Source organism: Macaca fascicularis, chromosome 7 (assembly GCF_037993035.2).
Source record: "Macaca fascicularis isolate 582-1 chromosome 7, T2T-MFA8v1.1".
Classification (NCBI taxonomy): Eukaryota; Metazoa; Chordata; class Mammalia; order Primates; family Cercopithecidae; genus Macaca; species Macaca fascicularis.
This window is the reverse complement of record NC_088381.1, coordinates 66,723,254-66,748,327: the sequence shown is the minus strand read 5'-3', so window position 1 is coordinate 66,748,327 and position 25,074 is coordinate 66,723,254. Positions and strand designations below refer to the sequence as shown.

General features: G+C 36.8%; 1 protein-coding gene across 1 annotated transcript; it reads right to left on the bottom strand.

Moving 5' to 3' along the window:
- Positions 1-25,038, bottom strand: LOC102139804 (stabilizer of axonemal microtubules 2-like). The gene is given in 6 exon segments (XM_065548297.2): positions 1-1,993; positions 1,996-2,337; positions 2,340-2,816; positions 16,040-16,242; positions 22,113-22,292; positions 24,924-25,038. Coding segments are annotated over 6 exon segments (1,371 nt in total). The 5' UTR covers positions 24,977-25,038; the 3' UTR covers positions 1-1,877.
- Positions 25,039-25,074: the final 36 nt, after the last annotated feature.

The window sequence follows — 25,074 nt, the reverse complement described above, 5'->3', positions numbered from 1 at the left end:
AAAATCCATTCCTTTTATTGATTTTTTTAATGTTGCATAGAAATATAAAGTTTCACACACCATACTTTTACTAACAAATGTAAATAAGAACAAATTACTTTTGAACAATTAAAATAACCAAATATTGATGATTTTCAATAAAGTATATTTTGAAATAATTTTGAAGCCATGAAAGACTAAAATTCACTTTATGCTAAAATAAATCATATTCTCTCATAATGTAATTATTTATTTTTTTTTAAAAAAGGAACCACCCAATAAGAGTTTAATTCATTAGGAAATTTTCAGCATTTCTAAATGCAATAGAGTGTTTCTACTATACTTTCTGGCATCATTCCTTTCCTTAGCACTTATCTTCACACTGGAAGAGGTGAACCAGGTGATTATGCCCCCTGTGGGGGCTGGTTCTGCCTCTGAACAGTGACTTGGCATGACAATTAGGTTCAAAATTACCTACATTTACCCTAAAGATTTCTTCAGAGCTGTCAGTCTTCCTGAAACTTCCTAAAACTACCCTAGCAAATACTTTTTCCTTTCTGCAAATACTGTTACTCAAACCACTGTATTTACCCCATTCCAAGCTTTCCATTCTCTGTTAACAATTTCTCAGGTGCTCATGAAGTTTTAAAGGACAAGACTCCTCTCAGAAGCACATACTACTCAGAAGCTCAAAGCAAATTAGGTTAGTTTACAATCCTTGCTACAGGCCAGTAAATGAGGATTGAGTAAGTAATTTTCCTCATTTGAAAAGGAGAAAACAAGTACAAAAAGAGATTGAGTGATTTTTTTTTAACAATCCTCTACACTTATACTTGTACTTTAAGGACTAAAATGTACCATATAGTCTGATGCTCAAAACAAACTCTTTTTGAGAACAGACATCATTTTACAAATAGACACCGAGGCTCAGAGATATGAGTCATTGTCTAAGGTAATACAAGTAGAAATCTATATTATTAGAACTTGAACTCTGGCTGGGTATAGTGGCTCATGCCTGTAATCCCAGTGCTTTGGGAAGCCAAGGCGGGATTCAAGAGTAGCCTGGCCAATATATTGAACAGCCTGGCCAATATAGCAAGAACCTGTCTCTACAAAGTATATTTAAAAAAAAATAGTCAGATATGGTGGCACACCCTTGTAGTCCCAGCTACTTGGGAGGCTGAGGCAGGAGGATGACTTGAGCTCAGGAGGCTGAGGGTGCAGTAAGCAGTGATCACGTCACTGGACTCCAGCATGGGTGACAGTGAGACCCTGTCTCTAAAAATAATGATAATTAGTTAGAACTTGAACTCAAGTCCTTTGATTCCCAGCACACAGAGCCTTTCCTTGCCACACCACAGTGCCTCTTGCTAACCTGAACATGGTGAGGAGCAGTGCAGCAGTCTGTATACCACCAACCAAAACTTGACTCAGTAGATGCTATGTAGATGCACGGAAGTCTGAGTAAAATGAATCCTATTATCTTGGAAGAGGAATTCATGTATCATTTTCAATGTTGTTCTAGATAATCCTGATGTGCTTGATAAATAACAACTGGTATGTGAATAACCATAAAATTGCCATAATTATAAACAGAATTACAAATGATAATAGACTGGGGACAAGCTACTAAGCAATATGTTAAATATTAAAAGAGTTCACATGGGAATGTATATTATTGAACCTTCTGAAATGCATATTAAAGAACGATCTTGATTAAAGTATCAATACAAAATGGTTTTAAGATTCTGAGTTTTTATAATACATTTTCCAATTTTCTTGTTTAAAAATATAAAAAATGATTTATTATATCATAATTTTTTTCACTCCAAAAATTGAGTCTTCTCTTGGAAAAACAATTACTTGCTAGTAGCTTCCTTTTAAGCATATTTTGGTTATTAGAAGGCCTTCACTGTGGGAGAAATCTTGTGAAAGAATTTATGACCTTGGGAATTGGCATTTTCAAAAATGTAACCTGGAGGAGACGAGTAACTTGTTGGGCAAATTTCCTGTTTTTTGGTGTGTACTCTACAGAGTACATGCTCACATCATCAAATGGAACAGAACTCTTAAAAGCAATATTTAAAGATTTGCAACTCTCTGTTGGAATCAATTTGTGTGGCCCATAGTGAGATCTGAAAGTGCTCAAACCATCAAATTTTCCAGATGGGTTGGGAATCTGCTGCTTCTTAATAAGTCCTTGACGACAATTTTCCCATGCTGGAAAATCTTCCCTCATGGTGCTTTTTCCTTCGAAAGGAAAATTGTTACTTCTTCTATGAGAAACTGGCCTGATGGGAACTACATGGTTGGCCTGATATGGAACATAGTCAAGATGGCTTGTGCTGTTTAATAGATGTTACCTGTAGGAGGCACATACTCTGGTACTTTCTTGACCTCAGATGGTGGGATTTCCCATGGTTGAAAACATTCACGGAATTCAGTGCTTCCTTCAAACCAAGCATTCTGGGTCACTCTGGTGTGTACAGGTCTGCAGATTTTTGCAGTTTCACCAATAAGACCCTGAAAGTCATACCGGTGAGCTGTGAGATCCTCAAAGCATTGGTCAGTTGGTTTGCAAACTTCTTTTGGCCTTTCAAACTTGAGTTCAAGCTGATGAGGTATATAATCAAGGCAATGACTTGTAATGCCATTAAAAGGGGCTGTAGAACGTTTGACCACAGAGGAGGGTTTAAAGATTTGCCTAGGCTTTATCTCCTGAGGAACAAAGTCATCCTGAAATGTAGCTGAATTTCCAAATTTCACAGTAGGGGGTTGATAAGTTTGTTCTGGCTTATAAAGTTCACTTTTATGAAGGTCATAAGCTCTATAATCATCTTGAAAATTAAAACAAAGTAAAAACATTTTTAAACGCTGAAGAAAACAACCATCTTCTAAAAATCATAACTGATTTCTCTCATTGCCAAACATCTTTCCATTTCCTTTGGAAATCTAAACAATAGTATCAGAATACAGTTTCTCTGATTCCTTTCAGATTTGTTCTTTTTCTTCATTTTCACCTTCCTCTACCCATCTCCTCACTTTAATAGATATAATTTTCTACTTTCAAATTCATCTGATTACATAACAAAGGAAAAGCATATCTGAGCCTGATTGTGGATAGTTCTTGAAAGCCAAAAGGACTGTGTTGTAGGTGAGGACAGAGTTTAGGAGATTATGGTTGTATTCCTAGGAAGTGGTTGGGATTTTAAGTACAACTCACAAAATGCTAAGGTATGTCTAAAATCCAGGGCTTGAAATAAAATCAAGTGCCCTCATGTGTAGACAAAAGTAATACAGATATTACTCCTTGCTTTGGAGAGACTCATCAAAGGAGAGAAAATTTTAATTCTGGTATACTCTAGGAAGCTACAGAAAGAACTCCTTGAGCAAAGATACAGGGTAACTTGTATCTTTGCTCAAGGAGATCTCCCAGAAAGATCTCTGGCTTCAACTTTCCCTCATGAAAAGGACTTTAAGGCATTCCCAAAAGATAGAGGGCCATCTAGAGGCCAGAGGCCTTAACTGAATACCTTCAAAGGTGTTTGAAATTGTAGAATTTGAAGTGACCATCAGAGCAAAGATCTGGAGTTTGGAAGTTAAATAACCTTAAGCCTACTTCCTGCAGTTTACCTAGACTGTGGAGCATTTTGGGTCACTCTGGTGTCTACAGGGTGATGACTTGTAATACCATTACAAGTTGGTAATGGTACACTTCACTAAAACTGAAATGTTTATATTTCAACTAAGGATTATTTGTGTTTTCTATTTCTAGATGAGGAAGATAATAAGCTAGGAAATACCAGAAAATTGACTTCACCGGCCGGGCACGGTGGCTCATGCCTGTAATCCCAGCACTTTGGGAGGCCGAGGTGGGTGGATCATAAGGTCAGGAGTTCTAGATCAGCCTGGCCAACACAGTGAAACCCCATCTCTACTAAAAATACAAAAATTAGCCAGGCGTGGTGGCAGGCTCCTGTAATCCCAGCTACTTAGGAGGCTGAGGCAGGAGAATCGCTTGAACCCGGGAGGTGGAGGTTGCAGTGAGCCAAGATCATGCTACTGCAATCCAGCCTGGGCGACAGAGCAAGAATCCGCCTCAAAAAAAAAAAAAAAAAAAAAAAAAAAAATTGACTTCACCTCAAAATATGTATTTCTAAATACCAAAAATGAATTTATAAATGACAGAAATTTATTATACAAGATAACATACTAAAATCAGAACTAAAGTCTATGCAGTATTTACAGGAAAGGTCAAACCTTGAAAACTTATTATGTGGATATCTTCTTCAAAGAGATAAAATGTTTATCCATTTCTGCCAAAATGGCCAACTTTTGGACTAAATGATCAAGTTACTGATGTTTGGATGAGAGAGGGCACCTGACTCAAGAATAGGCGACCTTTAGGCCAGCAGAGACCTTGAAGACAAACTGACAGAAAAGATGAGCTAGATCAAGCATTCTTATTCTTGTAAACCTAAAATTGAAAATAATGAGTGAGATAGAAATGAGAGAATTGAAAAGGATGCCAGGAGGTAGTGCTGAAGAGCCATGGAAAGCTGAAGTTACATTCAAAACAGACCTGTAAAGAAACAGAAAAGATAACTAGTCAGAGGCGGCCAGTTAGTAAAGTGGCAATCAGAGCAGATGAGTGAAGTGAAGGTGCTGTGAGAGAAATCATGTAGCTCACTGCGGAGATGAAGGGAAAAGCTCTTCCTTGAAGCTCCCTGGCACCTGATAGTTTTCCATTTTCAGTTCACCTGAAGCTTTACCAGAGTCTTTTTTTTCTTGAGGTACCATGAGGGAATCTCTCTTCTTTGCAAAGTAAAGTATAAAAGTATAACACCATTTTTCACTAGCTAAAAGAAATCACAGATGTTATTAAAGATCTACAGTTCCACACAATCATATAGGGAGAATTCTTGCTACCACAAAAGAGAAAAAAGATTTTCATTGTAAGAGAGTAAACAGAAGACAATATTTTCCCTCACCAAACCAGCTTTGGTTTTCAAAATGGAAGCAAGAATTTGGACACTGAGAGATGGATGTAATAGTGTACAATAGTATGAATGTCAGTTCTAGCTAATTGCAGAAAATTGATTTTCTCCCCATAAATATGCCTATGCTCATATGCCTGGAATACTTATTATCTGTTCTGGAATATTTATTGATAACATTCTAGGAATACCTTTAAAACACCATAATCTTTATCATGTGTTTTTAATGTTTCATGATACTTAAGGAAAAAACAAACATTTAGTAATTTGCTGTTTAATTTCCAAATATTTGGGGATTTTTCTACATTTTTTTGTATTATTGATGTCTAATTTAATTCTGTTATGATCAAAAACACACATTGCATGATTTCAATTCTTTTATATTTGTTAAGGTTTGTTTTATGACTCCAAATATAGTTTATCTGGATGAAGCTTTCATGTGCATTTGAAAAGAATGTGTATTCTGTTACTGTTGGCAGAAGTGCTTTACAAATGTCAATTTGGACAAATTGTTGATAGTGTTGTTCAGGTCTTTATATTCTTACTTATTACCTGTCTACGTTCTACAGATTACTTAAAGAGAGTGTTGAAATCTCCAACTACAAATGCATATTTTTACATTTCTTATGTTAATACTATAAGTGTTTGCTGCTTTGTATATTTGAAGCTTAGAATCTTGTGTTTGGGAAGTGGAAGGTGGGTGTGTGGTGGTTTCTCTGTTGTCTCAGTCCAGCTTCAGTCTTAGGCAGGCCCTGTGCCCCTGGGTCTCAGAAGCACGGCTCTCTCAGTGCACCTGCCCCTTCACTTAATGTAGTAGGTCTCTAATTGTTGGTCCCAAGACAGTTTCCTGTTCTTTCTTCATTTTCAAGGTTCAGTTTTATTTTGCTCCTTGCTGTTGTTTTTCTTTATCTTTCATCAAGTTGCAATACATCTTCACCTATTCATTGGGGCTGTCACAGTGATGCCTCTCCTGCAGTGGATATTTATCCTTTTTTGTTCTGTAGGTTAGAGGCATCCAAATGGAGCTTCCTGCTTTTTTTTTTTTTCTTTGTAACAACAACCATTCTTCTCTCCATACCTGCACTATGAAGAAAACTTTCTGTGGTCTCCAGCCTTTCTCCCAATCTTTCTGATGATCACACAGTGAACATCCATAGAGAACAGTCTATGAGTCGTTTTGAACTGCCCCTTTAGTGTCTGAAGTTCTCAGAGCTTCTATGCTCTCACAGTAGCTCACACTCGTCTTTAGCAATTAAATATGTAAATTAATTATTTTTATACACTTGTGTAACAGCTAGTCTTCATTCCATGCCCAGCTTTGGGTGAAACAGTGCTTGCCTCCTGTCTCAACTGGGTGGAAGTTGTTTTTCGTTAAATGTCAGGCTAATTGGTTAACCTGTGATCTCAGCTTTCTAAAGGATTCATACACATTTATGATTTCATAAATTAGCTGGCTTTTTCTTATTCTTATGTTGGGAATATACTCTTTCTGGCATTCTGCATCCTACACAGAATCTGAAAATTCTGGATTTCTTTAAGGCAAGGTTTAAAATTACACCTTGAATTCTACAAATTCAATTTCCTTTACAGATAAGGGCTATTTTGACTTTTTATTTCTTCTTGAGTTACTTTTGTTAAATTGTATTTTTCAAAAAATTTATCCATTTTATGTAAGTTGTAAATTATTGGCATTTTAAAAAAATAATATCTTTTAACGTGTGAAAAATCAGTCTTTGAGTTTTAATCACAATATTTTGTTCATTTACACTTAATGTAATGATCTAATTGGGCTTAAGTTGACTGTATTGCTATTTGCTTTTGATTTTTCCCTCCTTTGTTCCCATAACCCTTATTTCCCGCCTTCTTTTGTATTAATAAATGGCATTTGTATTATTCCACTTTACTATTAGAATTTTTTCTATATTTTAAAAATAAATAATGAACGTTTGACTTATTATGAGATTTTTCTGACTCAAACGTAAATGGATATTTTTGCCACTTCTGGCATGGAAGAACCTGTAAGCAATTTAATTCTATTTAAATCCGCTTGCCTTTTGTACTACTGTTCTAACATACTTTATTTTATATTTGTGTAAAAACATAATATAGTAATTTTAAGTTGTCAATATTATTTTATATTTACCCACATATTTACCCTGTGTGCTTCATCCATTCCTGCATTTCATGCTTCTCTCTGGAATAAGTTTCCTTTTAACTGAAGAATGTCCTTTAATACTTTCTGTAGTAGGTATCTCAGCTTTTTCTTTTTTTGTCTGAAAACATTTTTACTTGGCTTTAACTTTTCAAGGCTATTTTTACTAGATATACCATTCTCAGGTTTGCTGGCTTTAAAATTCTAGATCCTTCTCGCACCTTTAGAACTTTTAAAGTGTCATATCATTGTCATTTAACTTCCATAGTTTGTGTTGAAAAGTCACGTATCATTCTGTTTAAAAGTCAGATATAACTTTTTCTTTTTGTAGATAATGAATAGTTTTTCACTTGCTACTTTTAAGAATTTATATTTACTTCATTTTCAGAAGTTTGACAATAGTTGTCTAGGATGGTTTCCTATGTGTTTATTTTGGAGTTTGCTGAGCTTCTTGAATCTGTGGGCTGATTCTTTCAATTTTGGAAAAGTCTTGACCATTATCTCTTCAAATATCTCCTGATTCTTCATAGGCCTCATAACATTTTACTATGTGCTGAATGTTGTGTATAAGAGAATCATAAAAACTAAAATCAATGTTATTTTCAACTGGAGACAGTTCACTCTTTCCTATGTTAGAATATGGGGGAGATCACCTCATTCTTACCAGAATCCGAGCTAGATCAGTGCTCAATGGCACCTTTAGTTAGACATAGTCTTACTCTAGTTTCAAATGTCTCAAGAACAAGACTCGAGGTGTGTTTGTAGTAAGGCCCTCATTCTAGTGGAGCTTCGTCTCCTAAGCATTTACTCCCAAATAAGACTGTGGGATATTCCTCTGGAATTTTTCTGGCCCAGTCTCCCAGCACACCATGCCCACTCCCCTACAAACACTCAGTGAATGTCTCACATTGAAAACCAGCCATGTATCTGGGGCTCTTCTAGATTTCAATTGGTCCTATCAGCCCAAATTCGAGTGTTCCACTGCTTTCTTTTTCCTCTACTAGAGTTTATCTGCTTATGCCAAGCTCAATCCTCAGCATAGGCCTAGGACTTGACAAGTGTTCCCAGAGAAGTAAATGGCTGGCCATATCAACTCACTGAGGAAGAGCTCCTAGCTCTCTGAAATTTTTGTATTTTGCTTCTACAGCTGTCTGATGTCCTTCCAAGAAGATTTTTAAAAATCTATACTTATGTCAGGTCCCCTCAGCCTGGCACTCAAGGTTCTTCCCAAACTGATCTCAATCTACTTTCATGGAATTACACCCCAATCTCTCATCCCTGAAAATTTCTGGTCCTCACTATGTCTACTGAATAACTGTTTTATTTTTCTGATTCTATGCTTTTTTACTCATTTCGTACCAGTTTTCAGAATATCCCTCCTCTTTCTACATATCAATACCGACTAGTGTCTGATGCATTCCCAGGCTGGCCTGAAGTGATAACTTACCAAGTATCAATTCTTGAAGCACTGTTTGCTCCACTATTTTTGTAGTAAATAATGTCTTCCCCTGAGGATATCTCATTTTGGTGTCTAGTATGGCAATTTCATTTTTCATGCTATTGCTTTTTAAATTCTCAATTATAAAGTTTCTTTTTATATAGTCAATTTTATTTTTAAATAAACACTGTATATATTTAAAATGTACTTGGTCTTTAACATGTATACACACACAGTAAAATGATTACTAAAGTGAGAAACATATTCATCTCCTCACAGTAACCTGTGTGTGTGCATGTGTGTGCATCTGTGCGTGTGTGTGTGTGGGTGGTGTGAGCACCTGAAATCTATTCTCAGCAAATTTCCAGTATACAGTACAGTATTATTAATTATAATCATGATGCTGTACATTAGATCTCTAGATTTACTCATCCTATACAACTTCAACTTTATACCTCTTGCCCAATATATCCCCATTTCCCCCACTTCCCTGCCTCTGGTAACCATCATTCTATCTTCTGCTTCTATGTATTCAACTCTTTTAGATTTATACATTATTATGCATATTATTACATAATATATAATAGATGTGTACTATATATATGTTCATACAAATATTTACACATCACATTTATTCATTCATTGATTGATGCACATTTAGGTTGTTTCTTGTCTAGATTATTGTGAATAATGCTGCAGTAAATAAAAGTGAAGATATTTCTTCAAGATACTGATTTCATTTCCTTTGGGTATACACCAGAGAAGTTGCTGGATCACATAAAAACTCCATGTTTAATTTTTTGAGAAAACTTCATATTGTTTTCCATATAGCTATACCAATTTACATTCAAACCAATAGAGTACAAGGATTGCTTTTTCTGCACATCCTCACCAACACTTGCTATCTTTTATCTTCTCTATAACAGACATCCTAACAGGTGTGAGATGACATCTCATTGCGGTTTTGATTTGCATTTATCTAGTGATTGGTTGAGTATCTTTTCATATATCTATTGGCCATTTGTATGTCTTCTTTGGAAAAATGTTTATTCAGGTACTTTGGTCAATTTTTAATCCCCCCCTTTTTGTTTTCGCTATTGTCTACGTTCCTTATTTTTTAAAATATTAACCCCTTATGTGATACATGGTTTGCTTATATTTTCTGCCAATTCATATGTTCCAATTTTTTTTTCTTGATTGTTTCCTTGCTGTACAGACACTTTTTAGTTTGGATGAACTCATTTGTCTATTTTTATTTTGTTACCTGTGTTTTGGGAGTCATATCCAAAAAAAAAAACACTGGCAAGGTCAAAGTCAAGGTCATTTCCCATGATTTCTTCTAGGAATTTTATGGTTTCAGGTCTTATGTTTAAGACTTCAATTCACTTTGAATTGATTTTTGTTTATGGAATAAGGCTCCAATTTCATTCCTTCACATGTGGATACTCAGTTTTCCCCATACCATTTATTTCATTTATTTGAATTTCAGATTCAGGGATTATATGTGAAGGTATATCACTTGGGTATATTATATGATGCTGAGGTTTAGGCTTCTAATGATTCCATCATCCGATTAGTGAACACAGTACCCAACAGGTAGTTGTTCAACCTTTGCATGCCCCCTCACTCTCTCCTTTTGGAATTTCCAGTGTTTATTGTTTCCATCTTTGTGTCCATGTATACCTAATGTTTAGCTCCCACTTATAAGTGTGAACATTCAGTATTTGGTTTTCTGTTTCTGTGTTAAATTGCTTAGAATAATGACCTCCAGTTGTATCCTTGTTCTTGAAATAACATGGTTTTATTTACTGTGGCTGCACAGTATTCCATTGTGTATATACACTGCATTTTCTTTATATGATTCACCATTGATGGGCACCTATGTTGATTCCATGTCTTTGCTATTGTGAAAAGTGCTATAATGAACATACAAGTGCAGACAGAATGATTTATTTTTCGTTGGTTATACACCCAGTAATGAGATTGCTTGATTGAATGGTAATTCTACTTTTAGTTCTTTGAGTAATCTCCAAACTGCTTTCCAAAGGGGCTGGACTAATTTGTATTCCCACCAACAGTATATAAGTGTTCCGTTTTCTTTGGACCCTCACCAGCATCATTTTTTTTTTTTTTTTTTTTTTTTTACTTTTTAAATAATTGCCATTCTGACTGGTATGAGATGGTATCTCATTGTGGTTTTCATCTACATCTCTCTGATGATAAGTGATGTTGAAAATATTTTCATGTGTTTGTTGGTTACTTGTATGTTTTCTTTCAAGAACTGTCTTCTCATGTCCTTTGCCCATCTTTTAATGTTATCTTTTCTTGATTTATTTAACTTAGTTATAGATTCTGGATATTAGTCCTTTGTTGGATGCACAGTTTGTGAATATTTTCTATTATGTAACTTGTTTGTAACTTTGTTGATAGTTTTTCTTCCTGTGCAGAAACTCTCTAATTTAAGACCCATGTGTCAATTTTTATTGCATTTGCTTTTGAGTACTTAAAATATAAATTCTTTGCCTAAGGCAATGTCTAGAAGAGTATTTCCTAGGTTTTCTTTTAGGATTTTTATAGTTTGGGGTCTTACATTTAAGCCTTTACTCCATCTTGAGTTAATTTTGGTATACAGTGAAAGGTAGGAGTCCAGTTTCATCCTTCTGCATATGGTTAGCCAGTTTTTCCAGCATCATTTATGGAATAGGGAGTCCTTTCCCCATTGTTTATTTTTGCCAATTTTGTTGACGATCAGGTGGTTGTAGGTGTCTGGCTTAATTTCAGGAGTCTCCATTCTGTTCCATTGGGCTATGTGTCTATTTTTGTACCAGTACCATGCTGTTTTGGTTAGTGTAGCTTTATAGAACAGTTTGAATTTGGGAGATGTAATGCCTCTGGCTTTATTCTTTTTGTTTAGGATTGCCTTGGCTATTCAGGCTCTTTTTGGGTTCCATACAAATTTTAGAATAGTTTTTCTCTAATTCTGCAAAAAAAAAAAAAAAAAAAAGAAATTATATTGGTAATTTGTAGATTGTTTTGTGTAATATGACACTTTAAAGATATTGAATCTTCCTATCCATGATCATAGAATGCTTTTCCATTTGTATAGTGTATGATTTCCTTCTTCTTACAGAGATCATTCACCTCCTTTGTTAGATGCCCAGGTACTGTGAGTGTGTGTGGCTATTGTAAATGGGATCATGTTCTTGATTTGATTCCCAGCTTGAAGATTACTGGTGTATAGAAATGCTACTGATTTTTGTGCATTGATTTTTTTTATCCTGAGACTTTGCTGAATTCATTTATTAGGTCTAAGAGTCTTTTGGTAGAAATTTTAGGGTTTCCCAGGTATAAATTACATGTCAGTGAAGAGAAATAATTTCCAACACTAGCATTTCCAACACTATGTTAAATATGAGTGATAATAGTGGACATCCTTGTCTTGTTCCAGTTCTCGAAGGGAATGCTTCCAGTTTTTTGTCCATTCAGTATGATGTTGGCTGTGGGTCTGTCACAGATGGCTCTTATTATTTTGAGGTATGTTCCTTTAATGCCTAGTTTTTTTTGAGAGTTTTTATCATGAAAGGATGTTGGATTTTATCAAATGCTTTTTCTGCATCTACTGAGATGATCATATGATTTTTGTTTTTAATTCTGTTTATGTGGTGAATCACATTTATTGATTTGCAATGTGGGACAATCCTTGCATCCCAGGAATAAAACCCACTTGACTGTGGTGAATTAACTTTTTGATGTGCTGCTGGATTTGGTGTGCTAGTATTTTCTGAGGATTTTTGCATCTGTGTTCAGGTACAATGGTCTGTAGTTTTCTTTTTTGTGTTTCTGTCAAATATTGGTATCAGGATCATACTAGCTTCATAGAGTGAGCCAGGAAGTAGTCCCTCATCCTCAATTTTTTGGAGTACTTTCAGTAGGGTTGGTACCAGCTGTTCTTTCTATGTCTGGTAGAATTCAGCTGTGAACCCATTTGGTCCAGGGTTTTTTTTTTTTTTTTTTTTTTTTTACTGATTCAATTTCCTTACTCATTATTGATCTGTTCAGGATTTGTTTCTTCCTGGTTCAATCTTGGGAATTTGTGTTTCCAGGAATTTATCCATTTTCTCTAGACTTTCTAATTTGTGTACACAGAGATGTTCATAATATTCTCTGAGCATCTTTTGTATTTCTGTGGGATCAATTGTGATGTCACTTTTTAATTTTTGATTGTGCTTATTTGGATGTCTTTTTTTGTTAATCTAGCTAGTGGTTTATCCATCTTGTTTATCTTTTTAAAAATGAACTTTTTGCTTCACTGATCCTTTGAATGGTTTTGGGGGTCTTCATTTCATTCAGTTCTGCTCTGATTGTAATTATTTCTTCTGTTAGCTTTGGGTTTGGTTTGTTATTATGCCGCTAGTACTTTTCGTTGCAAGGTTAGGTTGTTAATTTGAGCTATTTCTATCTTTTTGATATAGGCATTTAGCACTATAAACTTTCCTCTTAACCCTGCTTTTGCCACATTCCAGAAGTTTTGGTATGTTGTGACTCTATTTTCATTTATTTCAAATACTTTTCTTTCTTTTTTTTTTTTTTGAGACAGAGTAATGCACTGTTGCCCAGGCTGGAGTGCAGTGGTGCGTTCTTGGTGCACTGCAATTCCACCTCCCAGGTTCAAGAGATTCTCCTGCCTCAGACTCCTGAGTAGCTGGGATTACAGGCACCTACCATTACGCCCAGCTAATTTTTTGTATTTTTAGTAGAGATGGGGTTTCACCATGTTGGCCAGGCTGGTCTCGAACTGCTGACTCTGTGATTCACCCACCTTGGCCTCCCAAAGGAGGACAGTGAGAGTATCTTCCTACGATGACTTCTCTTCAGCTGCATAATTGTTCTTAAATAGGTTATCTACAAAACCTGCAGTACAATCATACAGAGTATGGAAGTAGAACCTTGGCTCTTAGTGTTTTTGTTGTCCCATGCCTGAAAACCCGAAATACAAAACATCACCTTTGCTAAGAAAGTTCAGTAGTGAGAATGCCAGAGGAACTCAAAATTCGTTATCCTTGAACTATAACCATAGGAGTGGAAGTATCGGAATCTACAGGAAACTCAGGTCATGGAAAGCTAGTAGTGTGGGTATAAGTGTGTGCATGTGTTGTGTGTACATGTTCCCAGCATCAGGGGACAACAGTATTACTGGTATATTTCTTATGGATCTTGTAGAAAAAAAGAAAATCTTAATATGATTGTATAAGAGACCAAATATTGTGGCTCATGTCTGTAATCCCAGTACTTTGGGGGGCCGAGGCAGGCGAATCGCAAGGTGAGGAGTTCAAGACCAGCATGACCAACATGGTGAAACTCTGTCTCTACTAAAAATATAAAAATTAGCTGGGCATGGTGGCTCGTGCCTGTAATCCTAGCTACTCAGGAAGCTGAGGCAGGAGAATTGCTTGAACCCGGGAGGCAGACGTTGCAGTGAGTCGAGATCGTGCTACTACACTCTAGCCTGGGTGACAGAGCAAGATTCCATCTCAAAAAACAAACAAATGAAAAAAGACCAAATTCATCTTCATCAATTATTCTTTATGTCAAATTTTACACAGTACATTTTCTCCTGTGCATATCAATCTATATCAGCAATTGCTCTATGCTACATTTAATTATACTTCTTCAGCATTCACATAGTCTTCGCAATTTGTTCTCTGTGTAGTATGTTATGTGCTCAAAGATTTAAAAAACAGAAAAAACATTTTCTTGACCTCCCTAATGGGTAGGCTTATAGATGAAAGTATACTGATGTCCGGCACTTTAGTTACTTGTTGAACAGGTAGGCATGAAATTTAAAGAAAAAGTATGCATTTAACTATTACCTAAATCAAGTATGAATCATTACTTTGATTATTGATGGTATCACTCTTACAAAAGTGTTTTATATTAGGACATATCCATTCAGCTATTTTACATAACCAATGGAAATAATGTAATCCTATATATGTAATTACATTATTAATAAAAAGATATAAAAATATACCTATCATAAATCAAAATCAAAATAAGCCTAAAATAGCCTATTTTTAGGCCAGGTGCAGTGGTCACACCTGTAATCCCAGCACTTTGGGAGGCTGAGGTGGGTGGGTCACTTGAAGTCAGGAGTTCCAGACCAGCCTGGCCAACATGGTGAAACCCTATCTCTACTAAAAGTACAAAAATTAGCCAGGTGTGGTGGCGGATGCCTGTAATCCCAGCTACTCAGGAGGCTGAGGCAGGAGAATTGCTTGAACCCAGGAGAAAGAGGTTGCAGTAAGCCAAGACTGCACCACTGTACTCCAGCCTGGGAAACAGAGTAAGCCTCCATTTTGAAAGAAAGAAAAAAAAAAAGCCTATTTTAAAAAAATAAAGACCCCACTCCTCAAAAGTACTGGAGTATTTTAAAATCAGGTTTTTGGACCAGGCGCAGTGGCTCATGCCTTTGATCCCAGCACTTTGGGAGGTCGAGGTGGGTGGATCACTTGAGGTCAGGAGTTCGTGACTAGCCTGGCCAACATGGTGAAACACCATCTCTACTAAAAATAGAAAAAATTAGCTGGGTGTGGTGGTATGCACCTGTAATCCCAGCTACTTGGGAGGCTAAGGTGGGATAATTGCTTTAACCCAGGAGGTGGAGGTTGCAGGGGGCCAAGATCGTGCCATTGCATGCTAGCCTGGGTGACAGAACAAGACTCTGTCTCAAAAAAACCCAAAAACCACCACAACAAAAAAACAGGTTTCTGGAAAGAAAAACATACATGGCTCAACTCATACTCCTCTAAGTCAGTTGCCTGCAAAGGGAAAGTATTCTCACTCTTCCACCATGCCAGAATTCTTAGAGGAGCAGGACCCCATTTGGCACTGTCTATCATGGGGTAGATAAGCCTATCTAATTCTGAGGCTCAATATCAGGAATCACCTGCTTACAGATGAAAGCTTCATTCTCTATTTTGTCCTTTATCAGTGTAAAAGTAACATTGTGCTTCTCCATCTGGTAACTCTTTTGCTTTATAGGTTGGTTCAGGACTTGAATGGAGAAAAGCATTGCTATTTATTTGACCTCAAAGATCCCAATACTCTCGGAAGCATTTCAACTTTTTCTAGGATGGGAAGAAAAGAACAATGCCAACTAAAGGTGACATGAAGTGACAAATGTGACATAATGCTTGTTTAATGGCATCCTTTGTTTTTCATGTTTTGAGACAGCGAAAACTAATAAAGTAGATGACTTTGGATGGGAATGTGGGTCTTTTACCTCTCAATCAGACAAATGGTCTATTTTCTTTTGTTACTATACAATACTATTTTGCCAAAGGGAGAAATGTTCTTTCCTGAGCCATGGAGGCTAAGTTTGGCAGCACACCAAAGTTATAATTTGATATTAGATGTTAAAGCTGGAAGTGAATTTTAGTTTTTGGCTCCTTCATTTATGAAATGGCAAGTTACCTTTATAAGTCGGGACAGTGTCCAACTTTCCTTTTTTAACTTGTTGTCTCTCCAAAGGCCGGACTATTGCCACAGGCTGCACTTTGTACGAATTAAAATCCCGTTTGTAGGTAATACCAAGATCAATCTTCCCTTGTTTTGGTTTATATTCTTCTGGCACATGGCGAGGCTGTTTAAATATTTCATAAGGACGATAATCCAACCTGAAATATATAAATTTGAAACATAGCCTCGCAAGTTCTTTTATTTCTAATTATTTCAATGAAGTATGGAAAATGTCAAGGCTTTTTTTTTTTACTTGGAAAGTCTGAGAAGATATTAAAATGGTAATAGTTGATAAACTACTTGAAAGAAGTAAATGAATTTTCATAAGGTCCTATCCAGTGACTAAGTATCTTGAGAAAAGTAAATATATCAAAAATTCTAGTTTTGAAAACATCATTACAATAGATCTCAGTTAATTGGATCTTCAGTAAACACTATCCTCAAGTAATTGATTTTTTTTCTAACCTGGAAGGAAATTTCAGGTAAAATTTACTAAACCTGAAAAGCTTAAAAAATATATTCCCCGAGTCCACTTTGTCAAAGTCCTTATTCATCCTACTTAAAGTCTCCAGCAAACTATTTTGGCATACTTTCTTCTTTTTGAATTCATGCTGTTTTCTCGCTTATTGTTAAATGATTAGTAACTCTGGTCTTTAGACATAAATCACATTCAGATTATAGATGTGAATGTTCCTCATCTTTGGATCTCCCAGAATTCCTTGTCATGGATGGATGCCAGCTGGTAATGCAGCCAACCTGGGCATTATATAACATTATGTGACAGAGGTAGTACTGCAGACACTGAGGTAAAAACTGAGGAATGGAGAAGAACACAAACTTAAACTGATCAGACCGCCTACGTCCAAATCCTGGCTCTGTCATTTACTAGCTGCAGGACCTTGGATAACTTCATTAACCTGTTTATGCCCCAGTTTCTTTATATATAATATGGGACAATAATATCTTCTATCTCACAGAGTTGTTTTTAAGGATATACACACACACTTTTAAGACTGCTTGGTACATAGTAAGATCAATATGGCAGCCACTACTGTTACTACCCCAAGACTTCATGGATTGCTTTTTTCTTCTGGACTCTATTGGCACATCACTCATTTTGTGATTAAACTATCTTGTATTAACCAATATTTGTTGCATATGTCTGTAAGTTCTCCAAAGAACCCAAACCCCTCACTGAATTCTTCTATTCACAACATAACTTCTTAGACTAATTAACTGTTTTCTCACCCACTCCAATCCATTTCAATCTGGTTTCCAGGACTGCCACTTCCCTAATACAGCTCTAAGGTTCACTATGTCTTCCATGTGATTAAATTCATCGAACATTTTTAATCCTCATCTTACTTGACCTCTCTAGCAGTAATTGACATTATTGTCCACACTGTCTGTTTCTAGGAAACTTGCTCTTCCTGACTTCCTGATTATTTCTTGCCAGTCTCCTATGCAACTTCATCTACCTTTACTTGGTCATTAAATACATGTTAGCATTCCTCAAGACTTAGACCTACCTACACATACTTCTTTTCATCCACTGTTCACTCCTGAGGATAACTCTTCTACTCCCACAGCTTCGATTACTACCTAGATTGAAAAAACTCTCAAATTTACATCTCAGCTTAGACCTCTTCTCTGAGCTCCATACCAGCATCTATGATGGTCTCTTGGATATTCAGTGGCAACTCAAAACTTAGTATGTCCCAAATCAACTCGTTATTTCCCCTTAATAAATGTGGTCCTTTTTGCTTGTTCTCTATTTAAGTGAATGCCATCACCATCGCTTCAGATGCATAGTCAGAAATCTAGGACTCACCCTTCAAACGTCAATTCTCTCCCCTATCTAGTCCGTCATCAACTACCGTCAATTTTGCCTCATAAATCTCCCTCAAATCCAACCACTTTTCTCCACATCTGCCACTACCATAATATGCAAAGTTTTTGCAACAGCTCATTTGAATCACTTTAATAACTTTCAAAACTCATTTACCCACATCCACTCTAGTTCTCCCTCCAATCTTTTCTCCACATGGAACCTGAGTAATTCTTTCCCATGTAAATCTGATCAGGTCATTCTTGCCCTTATCTCGCTAGCCTCTTCCTTAACTTCCTTCCTCCCCAACTTCACCCTCTACCAAAAAAACAAAGCAGAAAAACCTTCATGGCTTCTTATTACTGTAAAGACATAGATGACACTGAACATGGCTTAAAGGCTCTGCCTGGTCTCCTTCACTAGCCTCAGCTCTCACCATGCTTCCTCTTGCTTTCTCTGCTCCAGCTGGCCCTCTTTGATACTTTTCTCCTTTCCCTGCTCCTTCCTGCTACATGCTACTCTCTCTCTCTCTGCTTGGAATGCATTTCTTTCCGCCTCTTAATCCAGCTAATTTAACATCCTTCAGGTTTTGACTTATTTTTCTTATTTCCCTGATAAAGTCAAACTCTTGTTCTGGATGTCAAGGTACCTGTGCCTATCCTTCATAGATCTTATCACTGTTGCAATTTTAGACTTATTTTGAGTAATGTTTTTGATTGCCATCTCTAATAGGTTGCAACATCTGTCAGCACAGAGATTATGACTGCTTTTGGTCACCACTACATCCCAGGTGTCTAGCATAGTGCTTGATGCTTAATAAATGCTTAATAATTTTTTTTTTAATGAATGAAGAGTAGTAGAAATCACATACCTCTGCCTCCCAAGACATGTCAGTTGTTCTTTGCTCTTCCCAAATACTAACTAGAGGGGAATAGGCTAAAATGAAGTCAGGAAGTGAGAGAATCAGGAAGGGAAAAGCAAAGCAAAAGCTTAGAACTCTCAGTTTCTCTGGTTAGACTAGTTAAGTGTTAGAAAGTATACCTCCAAACCCAAAGCTGCTTTCTATGTAGTAGTAGAGGGTGAATGCAGTCTTATTCATCTGATATATCCTGAAACATCTGATGTGTCTAGAATCCTACTCCTTCAGGGCAGGCTTCCTGCCAACTCTGACAGTCATTTAAGTGAGCTACAACAGGACTGCTATAAGGGATCCAAAATCTTGTACAAGTTCAGACACCTCTTTACACGGTCACTTCCTGTACTATACAAAGGTACAGAATGCTTCGTTTGTACAGATAAATCCACTTTCTACTGCATAGTCACCACAGTCAACATGAGGGAGTCAAGCAAGAGTTTCAAGCTCCTAGATTATGACTCTTAGAAATACTGCTAGTTTCCCAGTGAAAATAGAAAGAAAAGATCCAATGTCATACTAAGTGAAGAGATGACAATTTAAGAAATGAATATTTTAGTTTTATTGGTATATTTGGACCTTTCGGACATTTCTTGCTTTTTTTTTTTCCAATTATTAAGGCTTATTTGAGTAAGTCAACTGGGGAAATTCAGAATTAAAAAGCAATTGCCTTTTAAAAGAAAGATATGGCAGGTTAAATTTTCTCAATTTCTACATTTAGAACTGGTTAAAAGCAAAATCTTTGTTCAATAAACACAAATATTGTAAAATTTATTTCAAATCTCTAATATGAACCATTAAGGCATTAAGAAAGAAATATTAATAAAGTGAAGAAAAAAGAACAACCATTCCCATTTAATCAGTCTCAACCAGTTACTGAATTTCCTCATCTCACTTATTATAATCCATAATTATCTTAGTTATTTATCTGATATTTTCATATTTGGACTTTCCCACAACACGATAAACAACAGTAAAGCAAAGATTGTCTCTGTTTTATGTTCCATGTCATCCTCAGTGAGCAGTCCAGTTCCTGACCTACTGCATTGAATCAGTGGCAACAGAGTCACTAGCAATGCTGGTTAAAAATGCAGTTTCCTGAGACCCACTCTATTATCTACTGGCTCTTTTAGATGGAGACCTGGAATCTGCAATTGTAACACTTCTAGATGGCACTACTGCATACCAAAATCTGAGGACTTAAGTAAAATCTTCCATCTGTGGAAGAGCCATACACCTACACAAGTAACTAGAGTCACCAAACTATTATTACTGCAAGGAATGCCTGAAATGTTAAAAATAGAAATATTAGACTAAAAGTTTGAAAGTTTAAACTATAATAATAAAAATAAATAAATAATAAAAAAAGAAAGTTTGTATCTTTGCTATATAAGAATGAGCTGCATCTGAAATGAAAATGGCTAACACCAAAATCTAAAGCTGTTACAGAGCATTTTTAAAACTCTAAATTATAGAAATATGATGTACAAGTCACTAGGAAGCAGGAACTTCAACTTGTGAAAGGAAGATAAATCTTGGGGCCCCAAAATCACTAAGCTAAGGGGAAAAGTGAAGCTGGGGACTGCTTAGGGCAAACCTGTCTCCCATTCTCTTCAAATCCCTCTGCTCACTGAGATAAATGCATATCTGACTGCTTCCTTTGGAGAAGCTCATCAGAAACTCAAAAGAATGCAACCATTTATTTCTTATCTACCTATGACCTGCAAGCTCACTCCCAGCTTCGAGTTGTCCTGCCTTTCCGGAACGAACCAATATTCATCTTACATATATGTTGATTGATGTGTGTCTCCCTAAAACGTATAAAACCAAACTGTGCTCTGACCACCTTGGGCACCTATTATTGGGACCTCCTGAGGCTGTGTCACCAGCATGCACCCTCAACCTTGGCAAAATGAACGTTCTAAATTAACTGAGACCTATCTCAGATATTTGGGGTTCATAAACTTACTGACATTTTTATACTTAACACCAAGATTGTACCTTGAATATGTATATACATTAACAGTTTAAATAAAATAATGAGTAAATATAATATGTAATCCACCTAACTGACAAAAATACAGACAGATCAAAAAAGGTCAGTCCAAATGAAAAGTATAGGCTTAAGATTTGTGTTCATCACTCACTGAACAAATATTGGGTACCTACTATGTGCTAGTAGGCATTGTTACCAGTTTTCTAAAAATAGAATGCTGAGATAACAAAAGACTTAGCTCCTGCTTTCATGAAACACTGAAACCAGTCTAACGATAAATAATAGGAAGGTGCTTTGGGAGCTTACATAGAAGAATTTTACCTAATCTGAAAACTGGAGGAAGTGTCAGAGAAGGCTTATTCAAGTGATAATGTAGTTGAGATCTACAGATTGAATGAGCATTAGCTAAGAGAGGGAAGGAAAATTGCAGGTAGGGAAAATAGTATCTTGGAAGACTCTGAGATAAGGGAAACCTGGCACTTTCAAGGAAATGAAAAATGGCCCATGGGATGGAGCATAAAAGTGAAAAAGGCACTACAGTGAAAATGAATTAGAGAATTAAGTAGTGAGCAAACCATGCCTCTACATGGTTTTGATAAGGATTCTAGTTTGTGTTAAACACAATGGGAAAGTTTAAGAGTATTTTAAGCAAAAAAGTGATAGGGTTTGGTTTGCATTTTAAAATCATTTGGGCAGGCTGACGTATTGAAAACAGATCAAACTGCAAAAACTAGAGTAGATTCAGATATTATTATAAAGTGACTGCATTCTTCTAGGTCAAGCTTGTCCAACCTGCAGCCTATGGGCTGCATGCGGCCCAGGATGGCTTTCAATGAGGTCCAACACAAATTCATAAACTTTGTTAAAACATTATGAGATTTTCTTGTGATTTTTTTTTTTTTTTTAGTTCATCAGCTATGGTTGGTGTTATTGTATTTTACGTGCGGCCCAAGACAATTCTGCCAATGTGGACCAGTGAGGCCAAAAGATAAGACACCCTGGTCTAGGTGGTGGTAACAGTGGAAAGTAGATAAATACGAGATATTTTAGGAAGTTAAAAAAAAAATAGAACTTTTTATATCCCTTTTTTCTTCTCACACTTTGTCAACCTAACTTAATTCGTATTTTTCTGTTTTTTTTTTTTTTCAAGTTGTGATTTAACTAGTTGGTTGCCTATCAAATTGGTTCAACTTAAATCAACTAAACAGTAATTTAAATAGCTAGAAAACTTTATTGACACCAGAAGAGTTGGGAGAAAAATAAGTAAAGCAAATAGTTACTAAATATTTACTTAAATATAGTTATTCCTTCCATTTTACCACGGCATGCTCGAATTTCTTGCTTGGGTTTAAGACTCTGAGCTGGAAGAACACTGTCATACATAGGATATTTTTCCAAATATTCAGTTGTAGGGCAAAACACCCCAGAATTTTCATAAATCCTTGTGATTCCATGTGGACAATGATGTCGCCTGTGCAAAAAATCAATGGAAAGATTAACTTCAAAAAACATTTTGTGTTGTAATTGCATTTTAATCAGAGACCTCCAATAAACTCACAGTTTCTAAATTCTAGGGCTTTACTGAAAAACCAAAAACTGGGCTGGGTGCAGTGGCTCACGCCTGTAATCCCAGCACTTTGGGAGGCTGAGGCGGGCAGATCACAAAATCAGGAGATCGAGATCATCCTAACTAACAGGGTGAAACCCTGTCTCCACTAAAAGTACAAAAAAAATTAGCCGGGCTTGGCGGGTGCCTCTAGTCCCAGCTACTCGGGAGGCTGAGGCAGGGGAATGTAGTGAACCTGGGAAGCGGAGCTTGCAGTGAGCCAAGATCACGCCATTGCACTGCAGCCTGGGCGACCCAGCAAGACTCTGTCTCAAAACAAAAACAAAAACAAAAAAACCCCAAAAACTGTTTCCTCTGTAATGGTGTTTACAAAAACAATCTATAAATAATGGTCTATCCCTATGTGGTGGAAGCACAGCAATTAAGTGTCTCATAACAATTTAGTGTCTTGTTACACTATAGAAGCTGAAAAGCTAATAGGGAATTTCCCAGGCTCTTGCAGAAAGTTTCCACATACAAATTAGGTTTCACCTGCTACATGTATTCACATGACACTTTGACTCAGAACAGAGCTACATAAGGAGAGAGTCAAGGCATAACATTTATTTTGCTTGCATGAATGTAATAGAGGCAACAAGAGATTGGAGTTAGAAGTTGTTAGGTGGCATCTTGATTTGCGAGCTGGTTTCCTAACTTGGCAGCTTCTTGACCATGGAAGAGACGAGTGATTCTGGAGTCTACAGCTCTGTTGCAATTTTCGATTATGGCAGAGGCAGTGGCCTCTTGTCAGTCCTGTTCTGTGGTAAAATTTTTGGAAGTTTTTCCTGGAAGCTTATTTTGAAAATGATTTCTTAAGTTCTTCCAAATGAACTATATATATATATATATATACACACATATATATATACTATATATACATATATATATACACACATATATATACACTCCTTAATAAATTCCTTTTTGCCTAAACTAACAAAAGTAGGTTATGTTATCCATAACTAAGAACCTTGACCAATATATCATATAAGCTAATAGTATACAGTTATTTAAGAGAATGAGGGTGACCTTTACATGGTCACTGGAAGATGGTGAGATTGTAAATAGTAAAAAACTGGATTGTAGAATAGTATGCTCAGAATATTCTCTTTTTTGTTTAAAAAAAATAAAATCGATGCAGGCCAGGCGCAGTGGCTCATGCCTGTAATCCCAGCACTTTGGAAGGCCGAGGTGGGTGGATCAGGAGGTCAGGAGAGCTACTAAAAATACAAAAATTAACTGGGTGTGGTGGCATGAGCCTGTAATCCCAGCTACTCGAGAGGCTGAGGCGGAAGAATTGTTTGAACCTGGGAAGCGGAGATTGCAGTGAGCTGAGATTACGCCACTGCACTGCAGCCTGGCGACGGAGTGAGACTCTGTCTCAAAAAAAAAAAAAAAAAAAAAAAAAAAAAAAAAATCAATGCACATGTAAAACAAGTCTTAAAGAACATTTGTTATCTGTGGAAGATAGAATTATGAAGGTGTTTTATAATATAGATATTTTACAATATTATGGATTTTTATGACACCTCTTGTGTATTTATTGCATTATCAAAAAATAAAAATAAAACCCTTAAAAAACAAAACAACCACAACCAAAAACAAAGAAAAAGTAAAATCACACCATTCCAAGGGTAGCCCTCAACATAATGAAGACCAAATTTCCTAACAGCTGAATGAGAAAGGAACTTGCGTTGAATGTAAATTAGGAAAAAAGTAAAAATTGTCTCCTGCACACCAGTCTGCAGATTCATACACCCAAAGTTAATTTGTTGATATTTTAATCTACTTCTAATTACGAACTGTGTTTATTATGAGACTATCAAAAAAACTGCTTTCCATCAACATGCAGGTGTTTTCTTTGAAGGGGATTACAAATACGAAGGGATTGACACGTTCATATTTACTCAGCAAATAATGATCTAATCCCTGGGTCAACAGTGAAGCTGAGGAAGGAGAAGACTGTTTCTAGGTGATGGAAGGTTGTTAGGCAGGACTCAGCTGGATTCTAGGTTTCAGGGTGGGGACTACTGTACTGCCTTTTCAGTCAGGCGAATCCCAAAGAACTGCTGCCTGGACGGGAATGGGAATATGGTCTGGCTGGGAGGACAGAAAGCAGATGAAAGAAAGTGTGATACGGGTTGCAGACTCAGGGCCTTGAGCACTGTTCTTTCTCATCTTTGTGGTGAGGGATGACGGGGTGGAAATGCATTCTCCCAGTCGGATCACATGCCACTACTCACCAGTCTTATATCCCGTCGCTGCTTCACATATATTATTTACTTTGCATCCTTGCTTGGGAGTCTCAGGGGCTACGAAGAAACGTTTTACCCCCAGGTAGCCGGCGGGTGCGGAGCGAGTATTCGTGGAGCTTATGAGATAAGTGGGGATGTCGCTGCGTCCTCGTCCCTTGATCTGCGGGGGACGGCCATTCTCAGGGTTCCCGAGGAGTCGGCTCCCAAGCCCCGGCCCGCCACTACACCAGCCATTTCTTACCCGCAGGTACAAATCTGACAAAGACACCAGCTCCTCATGCTCTTGGCTCCCATGCCTTCCTCCACCGCGCCTCAGCACTTGCGGCTTCTCCACTCCCACAGCGCCCGCCGTAGTCAAGGCAACAGAGGGACACCTGGTGACAGACCCAGCG